General features: G+C 52.7%; 1 protein-coding gene across 1 annotated transcript; it reads left to right on the top strand.

The window, feature by feature from the left end:
- Positions 1–1187: 1187 nt before the first annotated feature.
- Positions 1188–7172, top strand: VSX1 (visual system homeobox 1; the record flags this gene model as incomplete). Its single annotated transcript, XM_079719134.1, has 5 exons — positions 1188–1611; positions 4083–4161; positions 4569–4692; positions 5508–5688; positions 6883–7172. 5 exons carry the CDS (start codon positions 1188–1190, stop codon positions 7170–7172), a joined length of 1098 nt encoding a protein of 365 aa, XP_079575260.1.
- Positions 7173–19334: the final 12162 nt, after the last annotated feature.

Here is a 19334-nt window from a genome sequence, read left to right as displayed (position 1 = left end):
TCCGCGCGGCGCTGTGAGAGCTGCCGCACCCCTCGCTGGGCGCCCGCCTGGCCGCTCGCCCTCAGGGGCGGGACTGGGAGATTCTGCTTCCCGGGTTCCGCGTTGGAGAAGGGTGGGCTCAGGGCTCCGAGCGATTCAGGTTGGGTGGGCTCAAATTTTCGGAGTGCGAGCCAGGAGAGGTTTACCCACGTGTTTTGTTTCGTGCCCACTTTAACAAATATGGGCGCTGCACGTGAAAATCAGGCTTTCTTTGAATAGTCATAAAATCTGACAATAATGTGTTAGCCTCCATGAAGAGGGGTGGGTCCCAGTAGACAGGCCCTATTTTCCAATTTACCATCCCCACTTAGGGGTCACCAGATAAAATACTGGTACACACTTATAATTTAAAAGAATCACAGTTCATCTGAAATTCTGATTTCACTGGACCTCCTGTAATGCAGTTTGCAAAACCTGGCACCCTTCTCCGACGCCCTGGCCCGGCCCGGCCGCTCCCGCCTCTCTCTTCTTCTTCAGCTCCTTCAGTGTGTGAATTTTGCGACCCCGACGGCTCGGCCATTAGAACGCTGGGGTGGGTTTGGCTGGAGGTGGAGTGGGCACGGGTTAAATGAACGTTTTCCACTCCTTTCCCCTTGGGGATTTTCAGGGAAGGCCTTGCCTCTGGCGGTGGTGTTGGAGGGCTGGAGGGGGTCATATTGGTGGTAGTGTTGAGAGTGTGGCTGGGAATGGGGCCTTGGTCTTAATGGGCGACTGGATGCGGGGAGGGAGACTTCAGGGAAGCTGCGAGCAGGGCCTCCGCCGGAGTATCAGGAAGGGGAGAGAAGAGAATTGGGATCTGGAACCTACGGCTTTCAGAGTAGAGGTTTAGGGAGGGGACGACTCTATGTTAGGAATAGAGTTGTCTGCTGCCTATTTTCCTCCCACCGAGAACGGGAGTGGGGGTGGGCAGGGGGACAACTGGAAAGGAGAGGGGAGAGGGAGCTGATTGAGGGGACCGCAGCTGGGAGGGCGGCGACCGAAGGGAGGGAAACTGGTGGCGTCCCCATCTCGCGGGGTCCAAGGCGTGACGCATCCGCGCCCCGCTGATTGGAGCCCTCCTGGCGCCCGACTGTATAAATCGTCCTCAGAGCTGCGCCCCCTCCGCAAAGGTGACCGAGAGAGGGTCCAGCCTCGCCGCCTAAGAAACCATGACCGGTCGGGACGCGCTTTCCGACGGGCGTGCCAGGAGCAGGGCACTGGTGCCCGGAGGCCCGCCCACCGGCTCGCGCCCCCGGGGCTTTGCCATCACCGACCTGCTGGGCCTGGAGGCTGAGCTGCCCGCACCTGCTGGCCCCGAGCCGGGATCCGGCTGCGAAGGCGCCGCGGCCGCGCCCTGCGGGGGTCCAGGGCTCTGGGGCTCCTGCTTGGCGCGCGGGGCTCTCCCTCTGGGGCTCGGCCTCCTCTGCGGCTTCGGCGCGCAGCCCCCTGCGGCCGCCCGGGCGCCCTGCCTCCTCCTCGCAGACGTGCCCCTCCTGCCGCCCGAGGGCCCTGAGCCCAGCGCCCCGCAAGTCCCCGGCCGCCCACCGACCCCGGCCGCCCGCCAGAAGCGCAGCGAGAGCGTCTCGACGTCCGGTAAGGCCAGTCCGTGCCGCTCCCGTCCCTTCCCTCGGCTCAGGCGCGCAGGGTGACACTCCGGGGCCCCGCCAAGCCCAACGCAGCCCCCCAGATCTAGGGAAGTCGGAACCCCAGAGCGTGGCCTCGCCAGGGAACGCATTCTCGCAGCCGCGCCCTCTGCCCCTGGCCTCTCCTCCGAGTCTGGTCGCCGCTGCCCCGCGGACACCACCACCACCCGGTCCGGACCCACCCTGGGGTCTCAGCGACCCGGCCGCGGTCTCCGAGGGCCTTTCCCCCGTGCCCGCGCGAGGCTCGGCCTCTGGGAACGGCGGAGGGCGGGAGGCCTGGGCCTGCCTCGTTTGTCAGTGGCACAGAACCCGGTGCCCGCCAGAGCTGGAGGGTTCGCTGAATTGATTGACGAATTGTCCGGCTCTTGGAGAGCGCGGGGCGGAGGCCTGGAACTGTCCTCCTCCCTGTGCTGAAAAGCCAGTCTGGGTACCGCGCTTCTCCCCTCCTCCCAGCACGTGAGAAGCAAGCTCGCCCGTCTTATGGTAGCTGTGCCCAGCTCCTCAGAGAAGTCGGGGTGGATTGTGGGGAACAGAAGGGAGCAATGGAAATCTACAAAGACAGGGCCGAGAAATCGAGAGGTTTGGGGTGTGGGGGAAGAGAACGGAGAATTACACGAGAAGAGGTGGACGGAGAGAAACTATGTAGCAGACCGCAGAGCTGAGCATCCAGGCAGTGGAGGCAGAAACAGTGCAGTGGTCTCCACTGCTGATTAAAGGAAGCAGGCGGGGGACTTCCCTGTAGGTCCAGTGGTTAAGACTCTGCGCTTCCACTGAAGCTGGTATGGTGGTCCGGGAATAACTAAGATCCTGCATGCCCCACAGCGCGGCAAAAAAAAAAAAAAAAAAGCAGGCGGGATCAGCAGGCAGGCCAGCGTCCACCCAGGTCTAAAAGGACTTTGTTTTATGAGTGTCTAGGTAAGATCAAGTGAACCCCACCATTAGTTTCACTAAAAATGCAGGAACCACCTTCATAGGATGGGCTCTTTCCGTGTGAGGACCATAAAACTAAAGGCAAAATGCAACTGCATCCTAGCCTGTGAGGGCGTTTCTCAAGACCAAGACCAACACTGTCCAGTAGAAACATCATGTGACTGCGAGTAATGAAAGTTTCTCAGAGCCACGCTAAAAAGGAAAAATAAATAGTTGAAACAAATTTAAATACTCTATCTTATTTAATCCAATACATACAAAACATTGTCATTTTACATATACTCAATATAAAAAATTATTAATATTTTACTTTTGGGGGTATTAAGTCTTCAAAATCCACTGACTATTTCACATTTACAGCTGGTCTCAATTCAGATTGGCCACATTTCACATCTCAATAACCTTATATATCTTTTTTTTTTTTTCTTTTTGCGGTACGCGGGCCTCTCACTGTTGTGGCCTCTCCCGTTGCGGAGCACAGGCTCCGGACGCGCAGGCTCAGCGGCCATGGCTCACGGGCCCAGCCGCTCCGCGGTATGTGGGATCTTCCCAGATGGGGGCACGAACCCGTGTCCCCTGCATCGGCAGGCGGACTCTCAACCACTGCGCCACCAGGGAAGCCCACCTTATATATCTATTGGTATACCAGATTGGACAGCATGGATAGCATAATATTATAATCCAATTTTTCTGGAGAGGTAATTGATGTAGGAGTAAAACTGACATTATTTTACTATTTTTGCATTTCTTAATTCACTTTTTAGTGTTTTGAAGCAAATATGCTTTTTAACAATGAACCTGACAATAGTTTGGTCTTCTAACCTTCCCTTCAACCTAGATCTTTTGATATAATGGATTTCAAAAGATAAAGCATAGTGGAGTGGGTTCTTAAAATTATTTCACCTGCCATCTATGAATCATCTGGGCACATTTGCCAAGAATGAATTTCCCAGATCCCACTTCCAGAGGTTTGGAATCAGTACAGCAGGGCAGGGGGCCAGCTCTGATGAGGGTCTGATGTCACAAACCTCCGTCCTCCCTTTGAGAAATGTTGGCGTATTGGTTAAGATGAGGAAGGTGAGATAGAGGCAGAAGGAAGTGGATGACTTTGGAAGCTGAAGGGACAGGAAATGCAATTAGTGTTCACGTAGCTTTGGCTTCACACAGTCTGGGGTTTGAATCCCAACCTCACTGTTGACTACCTGTGTGATCTTGGGCAAGTTACTTAATCTCTCTGTGCCTTGGTTTCCTCCTCTGTAAAAAGAGAATAATAATAGCAGCTGCTTTGGAGTTCTTTTAATTTATGGAGAATAACGGTGATAATGCATGAGCAGTGCTAAGCTCAGCACCTGGAGCAGTGTGAAAAATGCGAGCTTGTAAATATTCACACCCCCAACAGGTTCATAGCGTCAATCCTCAAAGTAAAATCCAGAAAACAAAGTGAAAAATATGCTCACCTTTAAAGTCCTCCTTCTCTCCTTGTGCTAATAGATGAGGACAGCCCATCTGAAGACAGGAGTGGCCTGAAGGCGTCCCCCGCCCCCGGCAAGAGGAAGAAGCGGAGGCATAGGTACCTGCCCTCACCCCTTTCCTTGGGACACAGTGCCTGAGAACCAGCTGGCCCTGCGTTAGGGCAGCAGCGGGAAGGGCTCAGTAGCCATTTGGGAATGTAATTCTGCAGTTCCCAGGGGGCTGCAGGTCAGCCTTGGTAGCATTTTAAAGACACAATTTTGTGGGCCTTTAAAATGGGTCTTCTTAGAATGAGTTGATGGAATTCATTGAGGAGAAAAAAAGACCTAAAGAACTTTGTTTGGTCTGAACTAAATTGTGGACTTTCCAGAGGCTAATCATTCAGAGGTGGGCATCCAGTTTTCATGAAGTGGACAAAGAGGGGCCAGCCATGGGGTCCTCTGAGGCTGGAAGCCTTGCAGCCTCCTGTGGACATGTGCCCACGTGTGTGTTCGGGCCTCCCTCCAGGACCGTCTTCACCGCCCACCAGCTGGAAGAGCTGGAGAAGGCCTTCAGCGAGGCCCACTACCCTGATGTGTATGCCCGGGAAATGCTGGCCGTGAAGACTGAACTCCCCGAAGACCGAATACAGGTGCAGGTCCCACCACCCAGAGACACCACAGAGAACATGTCCTTACATGCAATGAATCAGCCCATAGCCACCTCTAAACAGCCTAGCACTTCCCCCTCCGCACCCAAACCGAAGGTTACTTAGATGCCAGAGATTTTATTTGTGTTCATTTAGAGAGGATGACCCCTGTAACCTTCAAGCCTGTTTTCCTTTTATTAAATCATTCTTAAAAATTACACAGTGTGTGCTGCATCTAGAAACTATGTCAAGATACCAATAAAAAAATGACTCTCACTCCATTGCAAACTCTCAAAGAAGCCAGTGTAAATAGCCTGACGAGGCTTTTCTGCAAACTGCCCCCATGCCATATGCACATCTGGCCCTGGAACACGCACTCACAGGCACACAGGATTGGTCTTTGTCTTTACAGAAAGCCGTCCTGTGTGTGCCTCAGCCTCTGTGCTGACAGCACATCCTCGCCAGGTGAGAAAATATGCCACTCACTCACTCTTTTTAAACAGCTTAACAATAGTCGACACTATTATTAAGATAAAGCAATCCAACAACCGAGGTTAGAAGAGACCATTGCCCTGGTGAACTGCTCCCATCAGTGTAAAAATCGACTTCTTTACACACTGTGGGATACTCTGATTTTTTGTCACCCCTGACTCCGTGGAAACCTCGGTGGAAACTGGTCCCCATCACCCAGCACGACCAGTCCTGCGAGCCACGAGAAAGGCCTGGGTCCCAGGTGCCCCCAAGAGGGTGCACCCGTGCCCCTCTGCGCTGGGGTCTCCTCCCGTAAGCTCTCTGCTTCCCCTCCCGCCTCAATCCAGGTCTGGTTTCAAAACCGGCGGGCCAAGTGGCGGAAGCGGGAGAAGCGCTGGGATGGCAGCAGCGTGATGGCTGAGTACGGGCTCTACGGGGCGATGGTGCGACACTGCATCCCGCTGCCCGACTCAGTCCTCGGCTCCGCGGAGGGCGGCCTGCTGGGCTCCTGTGTGCCCTGGCTCCTGGGTAAGGAAGAGGGTCCTGTGGCCGCGTCCTGCCAGAGATGTTGGGGGTCCCCATGCCCAGTGGCCATTGCCAAGCCAAGCAATGTAAATTTACTCAGATTCAGGCCCAGAATATCACATCCGATATTTTATTAATTACAAGCCTTGGACTCTGATCAGTTGCCTTATTTTTCATTGGAACTATGTAGGCAGTGTGTAGACAGGTCCAATCAGGCCCTGGTTTTATGAGTGGAATGACACACTTTCATTACATGAAATATGTTTCCCAAATGTTGAGAGCTGTTAGAGGTTTTGGAAACCATACAGTTCAGAGCTCATGGTAATAGGAAGCGGGAAGGTGCAGGCAGTGAACTGCAGACTGTTAACCCCTTGCACCCTGGACTCAGGTGGTCCAGTTCCTGGTCCTGGCTCGGCCATTAATAATCTGCCGCGTAGCTGTTCTGTGCCCTACTTTTTGGTGCTGGAACAGTCTTCACTGGTGAGGTCCAAGCTTTGAGGCTGGTTATTCTGAGGAGCTGGCACCCTTACTGGTCTGTTGGCTGTTACCAGAGACACTCGGGCTTGGAGGGATGAGTGACAGACAGCACGCTGGGCAGGGTGTGAGATTAGGATTAGGGGGCCCAGGGGGCATTTTAGGCTGGGGAGGAGGAGGGTTTTTGTTCAGCAAACACTTTTTGAACCCCTACCCACCTGACACTATGCCGGGACTGGAGAAACCAATTGTCTTTGCCCTCAAGGGTTGGAGAGCCTGGAGGGAACTTTTGGGCAGGTAACCGGGCCCACCCCTCCTAGTTTACACGAGCAGGTGCGGTGGAGCTTACTGAGTCCGCAGGTCTGTGGCCGAACAAGAAACTGGGCCTTGTGCTGCCAGACATCTGACTTTTTGAGAGAAGCTGGAAGTTTGACTTTTGATGTAAATCTCCTGATATTAAAATGTTGCCAACAAGTTTTAAAATAAAAATTAAAAAATCACCATGTCATCCAAACAAGGCACTTTGCTGGCTGTGTCCAGCTGGCAGACACCAGTCTACAACCCCTGATGTTGAGAGTTACCTACGAGACTCTCCTGCAGGCCCCAAGACAGGTACCAATAAGGGAAATTCTAATGGGATTTAGAGAACAGTGACATGGAAGAAATTTACTTAATTGCTGTATTTAGAGATATCTGTTTTTATTTATTTTCCTTTTTTGCAAGGGATGCATAAAAAATCCACAGGGATGATAAGGAAAGCAGAAAGTGAAGAAAAGCTGGCAGGACTCTGGGGCTCTGACCATCTCAAGGAAGGTTCTAGCCCACATCAGGCAGGACCCCAGAGGGCCTTGGAGGAAGGCAGCCCTGAGAGCGGCTTGGAAGACGTGGCCATTGACCTCTCCAGCACCACACGTCAGGAGACCAAGAGAGTGCAGCAGGGGTCTGGTGCCCAAGGATGTTCAGACTCTGAGCGGCCAGAGGGGCTCCAGCCAGGGAAGGAGGGGGCCTTATGAGGCTGCAGGTCCCCTCTCCGCCACCAAAGGCTGGAAATGTGCACATTCCTCACCAGCTTTTTCCAAAAGACAAAAGTTGTCGAAGACAAATACTCTCAGTTGGATTTTCTTCTTCCGGTGTCAGGATGAAATGCAATGCCACTTGCTTTAAGAAGACAAATGGTGACTTATGGAAAATTCCATTTCATTCTAGAATGGAAATCATTCCTTAAAGGCACATGAATCAGTTAATTTGGTGTAAAACTTTTATTCTCTTCTGTAGAACTTGAGGAGGGAGGATATTAAGTCCAAAACCCATTTTCACTGCCAGACATCCCAAGATTTGGTCCAATATACTGTGTAGACTCACAGGTTAAGTCTGCTGTCCTTACTCTGAATCCAAAAATACAAAATTCTTTAACCTACAGAGAATCATATATCTTCATAGATACTGAAGACTTCATGCAGACCTCATATGAATGAAACATAACATCTTTACCTTGAACTTGGCTTTGGACTTTTTCATTTTCCTGTTAGGCGATGATTCTATGTCCTCCTGAGTGTCCTTTGATCGGGTCTGTGGAACTCTTCCAACCAAGAAAGCCCTTTCTCCCTTCCCTTCTGAAACAGCACAGGACCATATCTGAACAACTGCTGAATATCTATAAACAGTGTTTTAAGTTCAGACCAGGCTTCTTGGTTTTTTAAAATTTATGTTTGAGAGCACTTTAGTGACTTGATTTCATGAATGTTTCCTTGCCTGTATTTCCTTTCCTTTATTTATTATTTAAAAATAAACGTTTTGTGGTGTGCTGGTGTTTCACACACCCCCTCTGTCTGCACGTACACCTCCTGCTGCCCCTACCGAGGGCGCCTCCATTAACCTGGAAACATTATACCCCAAGCGCTTCACGCTCGGACTGCAGCAGTTACCCTGTGTCGCTCTGTAAACTCCTATGGGGCAGCGTCGGTGTCTTAACTCTCTTTTCTGAGTTCAGAGTCCAGAGCTTGCACCTTGTTGATGGGGAGGCTGAGGGGGAAACACGGCTCTTCTTGAAGAAGAAGGTGTGGGAAGGAGGGTGAGGACCCCCTAAGCAGGTGGCTTCCGCTGGGAATGGGCGCCGCCGCCCTTCGGGCTGGGCCTAGCTCTCCCGTCTCTCCCGATGAGAAAACACAGTTTCCTTCCTTTGGTCTGTTTCTCTCATCCTGTGATTGTCCCAGACTATTGTGAAAATTAAATGTCACCTATCCTTATTGCAGCAACAGCAGCTAACAATGAGCCCCACCTTCTCTCATTCATTCTGGCACCAAGATCTCAGCTGAAGCCTGGGGCTGACAGTGGGAGGGCAGGTGCTGGGAAGAATCTGGAAGTCACCTTCTCTCTCTTCCACTGGACCCGCAGAGCAGGCCCTGAGCGATGTGGCCACACCTGTTCTGGACCCTCTGCTGCCTCAGGCCAGTTCTCAGATTCTTGCCTCCATCTCTCTTCCTAGTTTATCCAGGGTTGAGTTTGTGGGAGGGAGCTAGTAACCTGTGCAACTTACATACAGCACACTCATAAAATAAATATTATGCAGCCACTAAAAATGTAACAATGAGGCATACTTACGTGGAAAGGTGTTCATGAAATGTTGCCGAGTGGGGGCTTCCCTGGTGGCTCAGTGGTTAAGAATCCGCCTGCCAATGCAGGAGACACGGGTTCAAGCCCTGGTCTGGGAACATCCCACATGCCACGGAACAACTAAGCCCGTGTGCCACAACTACTGAGCCCACAAGCCACAACTACTGAAGCACACACGCCTAGAGCCCGTGCTCCACAACAAGAGAAGCCACCGCAATGAGAAGCCCGCACACCGCAGTGAAGAGTAGCCCCCACTCGCCACAACTCGAGAAAACCCGTGCGCAGCAACGAAGACCCAATGCAGCCAAAAATAAATTTTAAAAATTAAAAAAAAATTAAACATAATTATTAAAAAAAGTTGCTGATTGAAAACCCCTAAACGAACCCAAAAAAAGGATACAAGTAGAAAAAAATATGTAAAGCAGAATAAAAATGAAATAAACTTAACTGCCATGGAACTATACAAATAGTGGACAAATTTCTAGGCAAAATTATCTAAAAAAGGAGAAAACAGGAAGAGGCAAAAGAGAAAGGGACTAGAACCAGTAATATAGACCATTTTAAATGTATAAGGACACTAATGTCTCAGTTTTTTCAATCATAAAATGGGGATCGTAATAGAACACCCTTGTTTTCGTGGAGATTAAATGGAAGGATGTGAGTAAAGTGCTTACCTCGGTTTCCAGCACGGTAGAGAAAGAGCAAAATAAATACCATTGTTACACTATTACTGGCATTCCCGTTAGTATCAAGACCCCAGTGAGAACACTTTTCATCATCATTATTTAACAACATGGGATCCACTAAGTAAATCATGGGATAATAACTGGTTGGAACACTGTGCAAACAGCGTTTAAGAAGAGCCCCAGGGGCACAGCAGAGCTCCACCCGGGCGCTGCTGGGTGCAGGAGAGGGACATGCCCAACGCGGACAACCGTGCACTGTCCGGTGAACTTAAATCTGGGCTGAGCCTTCCAGCAGCTGGGGGACCCAGGTAGGGTCTGTCTTTCTGCCTCCTTCGCCTGCCCTGTTTGTCCAGGCCAGGGTGCTGGGCGCTCGACAGGCTTCCTCACTCCCCATTGGTCAGAACTGCTGTCACTCTTGGGCCTAAACCAATCGTGAGTCAAGGGGGCAGAATTCCTCGCTGGGCTTAGACCAAAAATTCACCTGCGTTCCCCAAGCTTCTCTCGCCCTAAAACTAAGTATAATTGGGCTCCTTCCATCAAAGAAGAAAAAGGAGCGGCCGCTGACCAGCTAAGGGACAGGTTGGCCACAGGCAGGATGTGAAATAGTATATGTGACACTAAAAAAGAAGAAAAGAAGGCAGATAAAATTCCTTTGAAACGTTCAGAGCATTTATCTTTGGATCATGGGTAAATGGATACTTTTGGTCTTTTTTTCATATTTTTGTAAAGTTAGTATGTAAAAATATAATAAAATAGTGATTATTAATATTAATAATATTATTAAAATAGAAATTCCTCTTTCTCAATTTAGGGCTAAGCACACACAGGACAAAATCTCATTTAAAAATACGATGAGAACGTTTAAGGATAGAGTCCGTATTTTGCCTGCGTCTCCTGTCAGGCCAACACAAGTGCCAACTTGACAGGAAACACACAGTCCCCTTCAGCCCTTACTCAAATCATGCAGCAAATTGGAATCTGACCACTGACAGCAGGACTGAATTGTTTCCAGCTTTCAAAAGTGCTTTCCAGCTGAAATGTGGCTATAAAAGCCTAAAAGGAGATTTTTAAAAAAATTATAATTTTAGCAAGGCCAATTTGGACAGATTCCTACTAAGAACCAGTGTCACCCCCACTGCACTTTGGTGACAGGAGCAGCACATCAGTGCCTGAGAAACATGCGTGACCCCAGGAGATATTTCAGAAATGACAGAAGAACAAGATATAGCAATCAGTGTCGTTTTCCCAAGTTTACCAGTATAAATACAATAAACTAAAACTATCATTCTCTGTCGTCTACAAATCATGTCCATATTGTCTTTTTTTAATTCTCACAGCAGGTGAGAAACTGAGCTGCGGAGAAATTAAGTGAACTTGCTAAGCTGATTCTCACGTTTATAAGGCTCAGGGCCAGAAGAGCTAAGCCAGCCTTGAAGTAGACGGAGGTGGCAACTTGCTCTGCCACATGTGGACACTTGGGTGAAGCTGTATGGTCAGGCCTGAGAGTGCTGGCTGGGGAAGCAGACAGACCCAAGAGCAGGGAGCATACGCGCATGCGGATACAGAGGTGGCAAGGCTGGCCACGAAGGAAAGGGCTCGCTGTTTGATACGTTATTGGGACAATTGTTTATCCAAACAGGGAAAAATGAAATGGACATCAGTTTCACACCTCACAGGAAAATATGTCCAGGCGAATTAGACAAATGTGAAAGGCAGAACTATAAAGCTTTTAGATGTTTGGGTCTAGAAGATGCTTCAGTTGCCCCAAGGCTGTGGTTCAAAACAACCATTTTATTTTGCTGACAGTTTTGTGGGTCTTTCTTCAGCGAGGCTTACCAAGCCTCAGCCCCTCTTTCCAGCCATCTATCATCTCATCTCTCTGTCCACACATTATATTTTTCTGAACCATTTGAGATTAATATGCATGCACCATCAGACCACTTATCTCTGTTTTTGCAGCTTGATTGAGATATAATTGATATGCCATTGTGTAAGTTGGAGGTGTACAATGCGATGATTTGACACACGTGTAATGGCAGCCAAAGAACCCCGGGCCATTGATCTGATATTGCTCTTGGGATTCTTAGAGCCTCACTTTGGAAGCTGAGTAGGGATTGCCAAGGTTTCAGAATCCTGGGAATGGGACCAAGAATTTTGTCCTGGGTATAGCTCTAGGGAGACTGCTCTCAGAGAATTACTGTGAAACTCTCTGTTTTCCAATGTTAACTTCTGCTCATCCAGGTCCCGTTCACAGGATTTCATCAGGGACCCCACAGGCTGCTCCATACCCTGTTTTGGTGCATGACCACCTTCAGCTACACCCTCTAGTGTTGCCAAAGTTTGCTCCTCTGGGGAGTTTCTCACACAGCTGTGTTCTGCCCAAAATAAGCGTGCTGTGTCCCTGTCACCACTGATGGTCCCTGTTAGTGGACGCCTCACATACAGGGCTCCCTGATGATGCAAAGGGTTCAACAACCTTAGGACAGAAAGCACTGATCTCCCAAGTGTATTGTATTCTTTGCCAAATCTATTACCCGGATGGTGAGAGCAGAATCACACCCATGACATCCGGGCCCAAGGAAAGGCGCGCAAAGCTGTTTTTACAGACGCGTCCTCCAAGTTAAGGCTTCCACACAGGTATCTATCAAGGGACTTTCCTGGTAGCACAGTGGTTAAGAATCTGCCTGCCAATGCAAGGGACACAGATTCGAGCCCTGGTCCGGGAACATCACACATGCCACGGAGCAACTAAGCCCGTGTGCCACAACTACTGAGCCCATGTGCCACACTACTGAAGCCCATGCGCCTAGAGCCCGTGCTCCGCAACAAGAGAAGCCACCACAATTAGAAGCCCGTGCACCACAATGAAGAGTAGGCCCCGCTTGTGGCAACTAGAGAAAGCCTGCGTGCAGCAAAGAAGACCCAACGCAGCCAAAAAACAGGTATCTATCAAAAGGGAACGGTAGGGACCCATGGTTTCGTTCTGACTTCTTTGGATCCTCCCCACTTCTTAAAAATTCATCCAAGGCTGGCTGCCTTTTCGCCCTTTCCATCAAAATAAACGGATAAATAAATCATCACCAATAACATGCTGGCGCCACCTGTTGGCAGGCATGTGGCTGTGCTCTGGCCTGACTTGCGGGTCAGACATCTAAAAGCACAGCTTGAACACGTTTGTGTAGAAGAATTTGTTTTTCTACCCATCCTTCCAACCCACCCACTGAGCCACCAGCGGTGGTCGTCTCCCCTTTGAAATGTGTACAGTCATGTAACTGTCTCGTTAGCCACCCTTTCTGTGGTTAAACTGCCCAGTTTATGATACTTTGTTATAGGAGCCCACACGGACTCAGACACAAAGGCCTCATCTTTTTTCAATTTATCATCATTTAAAATAATTCCCGCTATCCCTATGCCCAGTCCACCACCTTAATCTCTCTCTGCCGTGTACACTAGATCTCTCCTCTCCTTCCCCAGAGTGTCTGTCCCTCAAGTTCAGGGCTGTTCTGGACGCAACTAGCCTTCGTTGATCAATTCACTAGAGAGACAAAGACTGTTCTGAGGGCCTCATTGTTCAGGAGATGCTCCTGGACTTCCCTTGATGCAGACGTGGCTTCGAGGCCCGCGCTGTGTTCTTCCTGTCCACTGGTCCTGAAGCAACTTTAAAGTTAAAGGCAGAATCCATCACCAGGTGGCAGTGTTGGCCAGCTTTAAAGTTTGTCAAAATGGGCACTGGGTACTAGAAATTTGATTGTTTTGTTTTCTATCCCTCATCTTCCCATTCAATCAATCCAAAGTCAATCAATCAATCCAGATTAATTGGGCCCAATCCACACACACCCTCCTGGATTCTCAGCTGGTGCCTTCAGGGTTGGGCTCTGTTTAATTTCTTTGGGACGCCCAGGGGCCAGCCCCAGAGGAAGCGGTGTCCACCCCAGGCGGTCAGCACATGTTTGCTGGCTGACCCTTCCCTGTCGTGGCCTTTGTCTCAAGGTCGTGTTCATATCATAAACCCTCACATTTGGGTTGATTGAGCTGAGAGGCTGGGGAGCCCCAGAGACATTCCTGAGGCCCCAGGTAGGGACAGTGATGTGTTTTCAGCTGCCTCTGCTGTCTCAGGCAGAAAAAGAGGCCGATCTCTCAGACCAGCCCAGAAGCTGCTCCCTGGCTTCACTCCGTACCTCTCATCCTCCTCTGATCCTGAGGAGCCCAGCATCCAGGGCGATCACTGCCAAACGAGCGTCTGAGCAGGGATTTCCACTGGCCTGAGACCATGAAGGGGACAGGGCAGCCACTGCTGAGCGTCGGGACCTCGGGTTCCGAGTGAGGGGACCGCACAGGCCTCTGCCGGACGACGGACCTGCAGGATGAACCACGAGGACAAGTGGCCACGGGGGCTTTCTGGCGTGTGTGGGAAACCCACAGGCTGTTCAGGATGAGGTCTTGGTGTGGGAGCTGGCTCTTCTGAGCAGCGTTGCCCTTGGCCGTCCTGCCCCCTTTCCCTTGGCAGTAGAAGCATCCTCCCCCTCTACCTGCCCGCTGCTCGCGGTTCGGTCTCAAAGGAAACTCCGAGACTCAGCGGAGAGCACCTTCCCTAGCTGCCCAGCCCCTCAATTTTTAATTTTATGCGTGTCAAAATACAAACGTTCCCAGCCACAACTGCTGCCATTCTCAGAAGCTGTTGGACCAAAATCTGTTTATCCCTGGTTGCATTTGAGTCCAGGATACAGCTGGTTCTAGGGGGACCGGCTTCAACAGGAGACCGCAGGAAGTGAGCTGGGGTTCGGGGGTAAGGGGACGGAGGCATGGTGGTTTCACTGCTGGAGCCCTGAAGTGGGAGGAGACACAGCAGCTGCCGACTGAGGGGAACAGCAGCCCTCTAGCTGGGAGGGGGCAGTCCGCTAGCTGGGAGCCAAAGAAAGACGAGGGAAGGGGCGGGGAGGGCATGAGATGTAAGCTCATTAGCCCTTAAATACGCCTGTGCAGCCCCCATGCCTTAGAAGCTATGATTTTACGGAAACAGAAAAAGCCGGATATTCTGTCCGCCATATCCCCATTGGGATGAACACAGCACCTGGCGTTTGAGAGCCGAAGGATTCAGGGTCTGGCTCCCACTCATTTATCTTGCACATGACAACACCGAGGCCCTTACTGCACGGTGGGCTGGGGGCAGCGCGAGGGCCTGGTGCGCTTGTCCTGGCTCCCTGACAGCGCCCTCTGTCCACCCGGCTTCCTCGAGGTGGACGGAGGAGGAAGCCAGGGCTTGATCCACGGGTGACGGTGGCCACAGCTCACAGTTCCTAGAGCTCGGCCCTCAGAGGGATGTCCTGTGTCTGGTGATCGCCCCTGGCCTGCTGCCACAGCAAGTGTCCATGCAGAGAGGCAGGAGGGGCCGTGGCTGTGAGGTCCCTGTGGACCTGGGCAGCGAGAGAACCGGTTCCTGGAGGTACCAAAGACACATCACAGGAGATGCCGCTGTCTTCTCTGACGGCGCTCTTGACCACTGTGGGCTGTGGGAGTGTCTCCTGGGGGCCACGGAGAACACAAAGTCCTACCCGTGGTTTGTGGATGGATGACACCTCAGTCTTTCCTGCTCACAGAGGGCTAGAGGGAGTTAAGGGGTTCCAGGATCTGGTGTTGATGGCATTTAGGGAGCTTGTTGCAAGAGCTGCCTGAGAACAGACCCATCCCGAGGTCTGCTGGGTCCACATGGCCCCATCCTAAGCAGATGGGGGTCCCCAGCTCTGGGAGGACACCGTTGCCAGCCCTGTGCCACCTGGAGTCTGTTCTGGTTTTCACATCTGGTCTCTCCTACTCGTTGGTGGTGAACCCTCCTGCCCTGGGGCTGCTGTGTGCATGCTCCCTCCTGGGGATCCTGTGTGCAGTGTTACAGGGCACTGTGTGGGGGTCCTGGAGACCCCACTGCTGAAGCCATGGATACGAGTGTGCCCACACGTCATCGCTGCCACTGAGGTCATGGGGACATCGGGAAATGCAGCCCTGGGGGCAGGGAGCCTGATACCCTTGTGCAGCCCATCCCAGACCCCCAGCAGCTGCATCCTCTCCTTCCTCCCACCCACTTCAAGGCTCTTAGTGTGGATTTTCTGTATTGGTTTTGCTTTGCATTTCAGTCATTTGATTTGGTGCCTGTCTCCCTGTCTCCCTCTTTCCTTGGTCGTGCCCTTGGGCTCAGGGGCTGTGTCTGGTTCATTGCTGTCGAGCTGACAGCCTCCACGCTGGCCCGTGCACACGGGATGGGTGGTGGTCCACAGATCCTGTCACTGAAGGGAGTTGTGGGAGTGAGGAGAACAGGGGCCAAGGAGCAGGGAGCTCTGGTGGCTCAGTGCTGGGTCTGCTGAGGGGGACAGGTGGGTCTCCCGGACCTGTATCTACAAAGCTGCTTCTTAGGAGGGTCCAGTGCTGCAGCTCCGAGCAATGTGGGAGGTAGGGCCTAAGAAGTCAAACACCCTAAAGCTGCTAAAGCTGTGAGCGCTGGGGGCTGAGGCTCCCCACTTGACAGCTGTGCTGCCTTGGGTGGGGGTTTCCCCTCTCTGTGTTTGCTTTTTCATGTGTAAAGTGGGGACCAGGGCATCCTTCTCTTAGGATTGTGAGGGTCGCTCTCTCCGAGTTGAACATCATGCCTGAGACGTAAAGTGATCCCAGCTCCCCTGAAAACCCTCCCAGGCCTCCCACATCTGTGCCTGCCAACTTGCAGCCTTCTGCAGCAGAGGGTCCTGCCTGTGTTAAGGGCAGGGGCTTTTGTGACCCGCGCTGCCTGGACAACTGGCTGCTCTCAGAACTGCCGAGGCCCCATGGGAAGCTGCTCTGTGGATGTGGCCAGACGGGCGGTAGGGTGTGGCTCCACCTGCTGTAGTTCCCAGACAGCCGCTTCCAGGAGGCAGCTGGCGGCCTTGGTGGTCTCATCCTGGGTAAGCTGGGCTGCAGGAAGTGCAATTCTGTACCACCTGATTGGCTCAGTAGTGTTTTCTCTACCCACAATCACTTCTCTTCACCCAGCCTGAAGGAAACACCAGCTTTGTACTTCTTTCTTTAGAGTCAAGTCCATGTACATTGCCCACTGTTCTTGTACTAGGGGTGGGGCCGGTGAGCCGCCTTTATGTGGCGGTTACAGTCAGCTGGCGGGGGTCCTGGTGGCAGAGAGTGCATTGAGAGGCGGGTTGCGGCCATCTGCCCTGGGGGGCCTGGGGACAGGCTGGGGGCTGTGTCCCACGGAGCTCCAGAGCCCTGGCCTTGGCTGCCCACTGGCCAGACCCAGGCCTTGAAGCAGAACGAACCTCTCCCCCATCCCCACCTCCGCGACCTGATGGCGGCGGCGATCTCCATTGGTCGCAGACTGAGGGACCTGGCCCCACTCTGGGTGACCTGAGGGCCAGCTGGGTCCTGGGCACCTGGCTCCCTCAGTGATGACGGCTGGGCAGGGTCTGGGGACTTGGCCATGAGGGTGCCGCCAGCTGAGATCTCCCTCTTCAGTCGGGCCTGGGCACCGGCAGGAGGAGCCAGACTGGGTGCTGGACGAATGCTCCCAGGTGAGGTAACCGGCCGGCGCATGCACCCCCTCCTTTTAGCCTTGGAGGGTGAAAGTCGAGCCTTGGGACCTTGAACAAGTAAAATGAAGGGGAATGATGTTGCTTTGCTTATGGGATTTGTTAAGTGTTAAAAGCCGCAAGGAGGCATGGAGACGGAACTAAATGCCTCTCCTTCCCTTTCTTGTCAGAACAGAGAATAACATTTGTTTTGGTGGAGGTTTTATAGGAACATCGTCACCTGGCCGCGGCCTAACCTCAGGAACAAAGGATCTGACACCAAGAAGTCTGCAACAACTAACCACGCCCCTCCCTCACCTTTCCTATAAAAGGGCTTTGCTGAAAGCTTTTGGGGAGTTCAGGGTTTTTAAGGCATGAGCCACCTGTCTCCTTGCATGGCCCTGCAATAAATGTTTCTCTGCTCCAAACTCCGATGTTTCGGTATTGTTTGGCCTTACTGTGCATCAGGCACACGTACTAGCATTCAGTAACATTCTCTCCATGGGGTCTCTTCCTCCAGAAGGCTAGAGCTTACAGTATGGCAGCTGAGCTCCAGGAGAGCAGGGGCTGCAGCTGTGGCCTTGCGGGGCCTGGACTGGGACAGTCAGAGCAGCACTGTTTGCCCACTTGAGGGGGAGCTTCTCACTTACACAAGGGGGTGAAGTTGATGGCCATCTTTGGGGCCCCCAGCCACAGTTATGGTCTTTCCCTATTTCAATGTTATTTATTCTATTAAAAAGGTGATTCAGGCCAAGTGGTGAAGCAGAGATTGAGGTGGGAGTAGGGTTCTGCCCACCGTGTGCCTATTTCTTAGGGCTCAGTGCCCTCATTTGTTCCACTCAGGAGTTGAGAGTGGGCGGGACTTGACAGCATTAGATAATTTTTAAATTAAGTGAAAAATGCAGGTCGAGCACTTGGCACAGAGCAGGGCCCATGTCTAGTGCTAGTTGTTATCACTGGTTCCCCAGCCTTAAAAAGCAGGCAGCACGTGCAAGCACGTGCGTGCACGCGTGCACGCGTGCACGCGCGCGCACACACACACACACACACACACCCGGGGCTGACTGACAGCAGAAGTTCCTCTTACAGCTAATAGGAGGGGATGTTTCTAAGCCCAAAGAACTCAACCAACCGGTTTTCAAAACTACCCTTCCTTCTGTTTACCTTATTTATTATGTATTTAGTTTGTGGGTGCTGTAATATTTAAGAGTCTGGTTGAGACAAGTTTCTGTGGGTTCCCTTCTATCTTTCCTGGCTTGACAGCAAGAACACCGCTTCCACTACTGGGCTTCCTGGGTACAGCCCAGGGAGGGAGGCATCACTCCTGTTTCCCTCTCCTCAGGGCTGCATGTCTGAAACATGCAACCTGGAAGGGGCACTCAGTGAGTTCAGTAGTGGAGGTGGTGTAGGCACAGAGACGTTAAGGAACTCGCCCGAGGTCACAGAGCTAGAAACGTCGGGTTTTGAATCCAGGCCACAGATGCTGGAGCAATGAGCGAAAACCCCCCAGGGTTCCCAATCAGCTACGGTTAGTGGAGCGTTTACTTCTCTGCCACATGAAAGCACCGGACCCCAGACCACCGCCCAGGTCTCCACAGCCTCCTGCGCCCAGGACCCCTGACCAGCCCATAGCCCACAGGGGCTGCTTATGTGTGTGTGCATCTTGGCGGGGGGCGGGGGACAGGTACAGGCCGACCAGGCCGCTAGAGGGTTCACTCGCAAGGGTGCCCAAAAGGATGAATACTTTGCCTTCAGCCTCTGAGACGTTGAACTGACCTAACTGGTGGTCCTCGGACCCACCTAAGGGCCTCGCTCCGCCGGTCTCCTGAGGCCGAGCCGGCTCCCTCCCACGCCAGACAGTTCCAGGCGCCCGGGAGAGCCTGCGTCCACGGCGAGCGTATCTGCGGGTCCCCGCGCGGCGCAGCCGTCGGAGCTTGAGGACGCACCAGCTGAAACCCCGGCAGCCCGCCCTGGGACCCCTTCCCCAGCTGCTCCGCGTCGCTTCCCGGCCCCGCTCTAGGGTGGGAGAAGAGAGGCGAGGTGGGACGAGGTGGGACGAGGTGGGACGAGGTGGGACGAGGTGGGACGAGGTGGGACGAGGTGGGACGAGGTGGGACGAGGTGGGACGAGGTGGAGCGGGTAGATTCTTCAGACTGCGATCGGCAGGGCCCCGGGGTTGGCCGGAGGGCGGGGTCTGGGGGCGGGGCCTGGCCGGGGCGTTGACCGGAGGGTGGGGCCGGGGCTGGGCGTTGGCCGGAGGGCGGGGCGGGGGCGAGGGCGGGGCGCGGACACGCGAGGGCACGGCTGTCACAGCCGCGCGGGGCTCTGAGGCGCG

The sequence above is a fragment of the Hyperoodon ampullatus genome (genome assembly GCF_949752795.1).
Source record: "Hyperoodon ampullatus genome assembly, chromosome: 14".
Lineage (NCBI taxonomy): Eukaryota > Metazoa > Chordata > Mammalia > Artiodactyla > Ziphiidae > Hyperoodon > Hyperoodon ampullatus.
The sequence above is the reverse complement of the archived record's forward strand: the minus strand, read 5'-3'. Positions and strand labels throughout refer to the sequence as shown.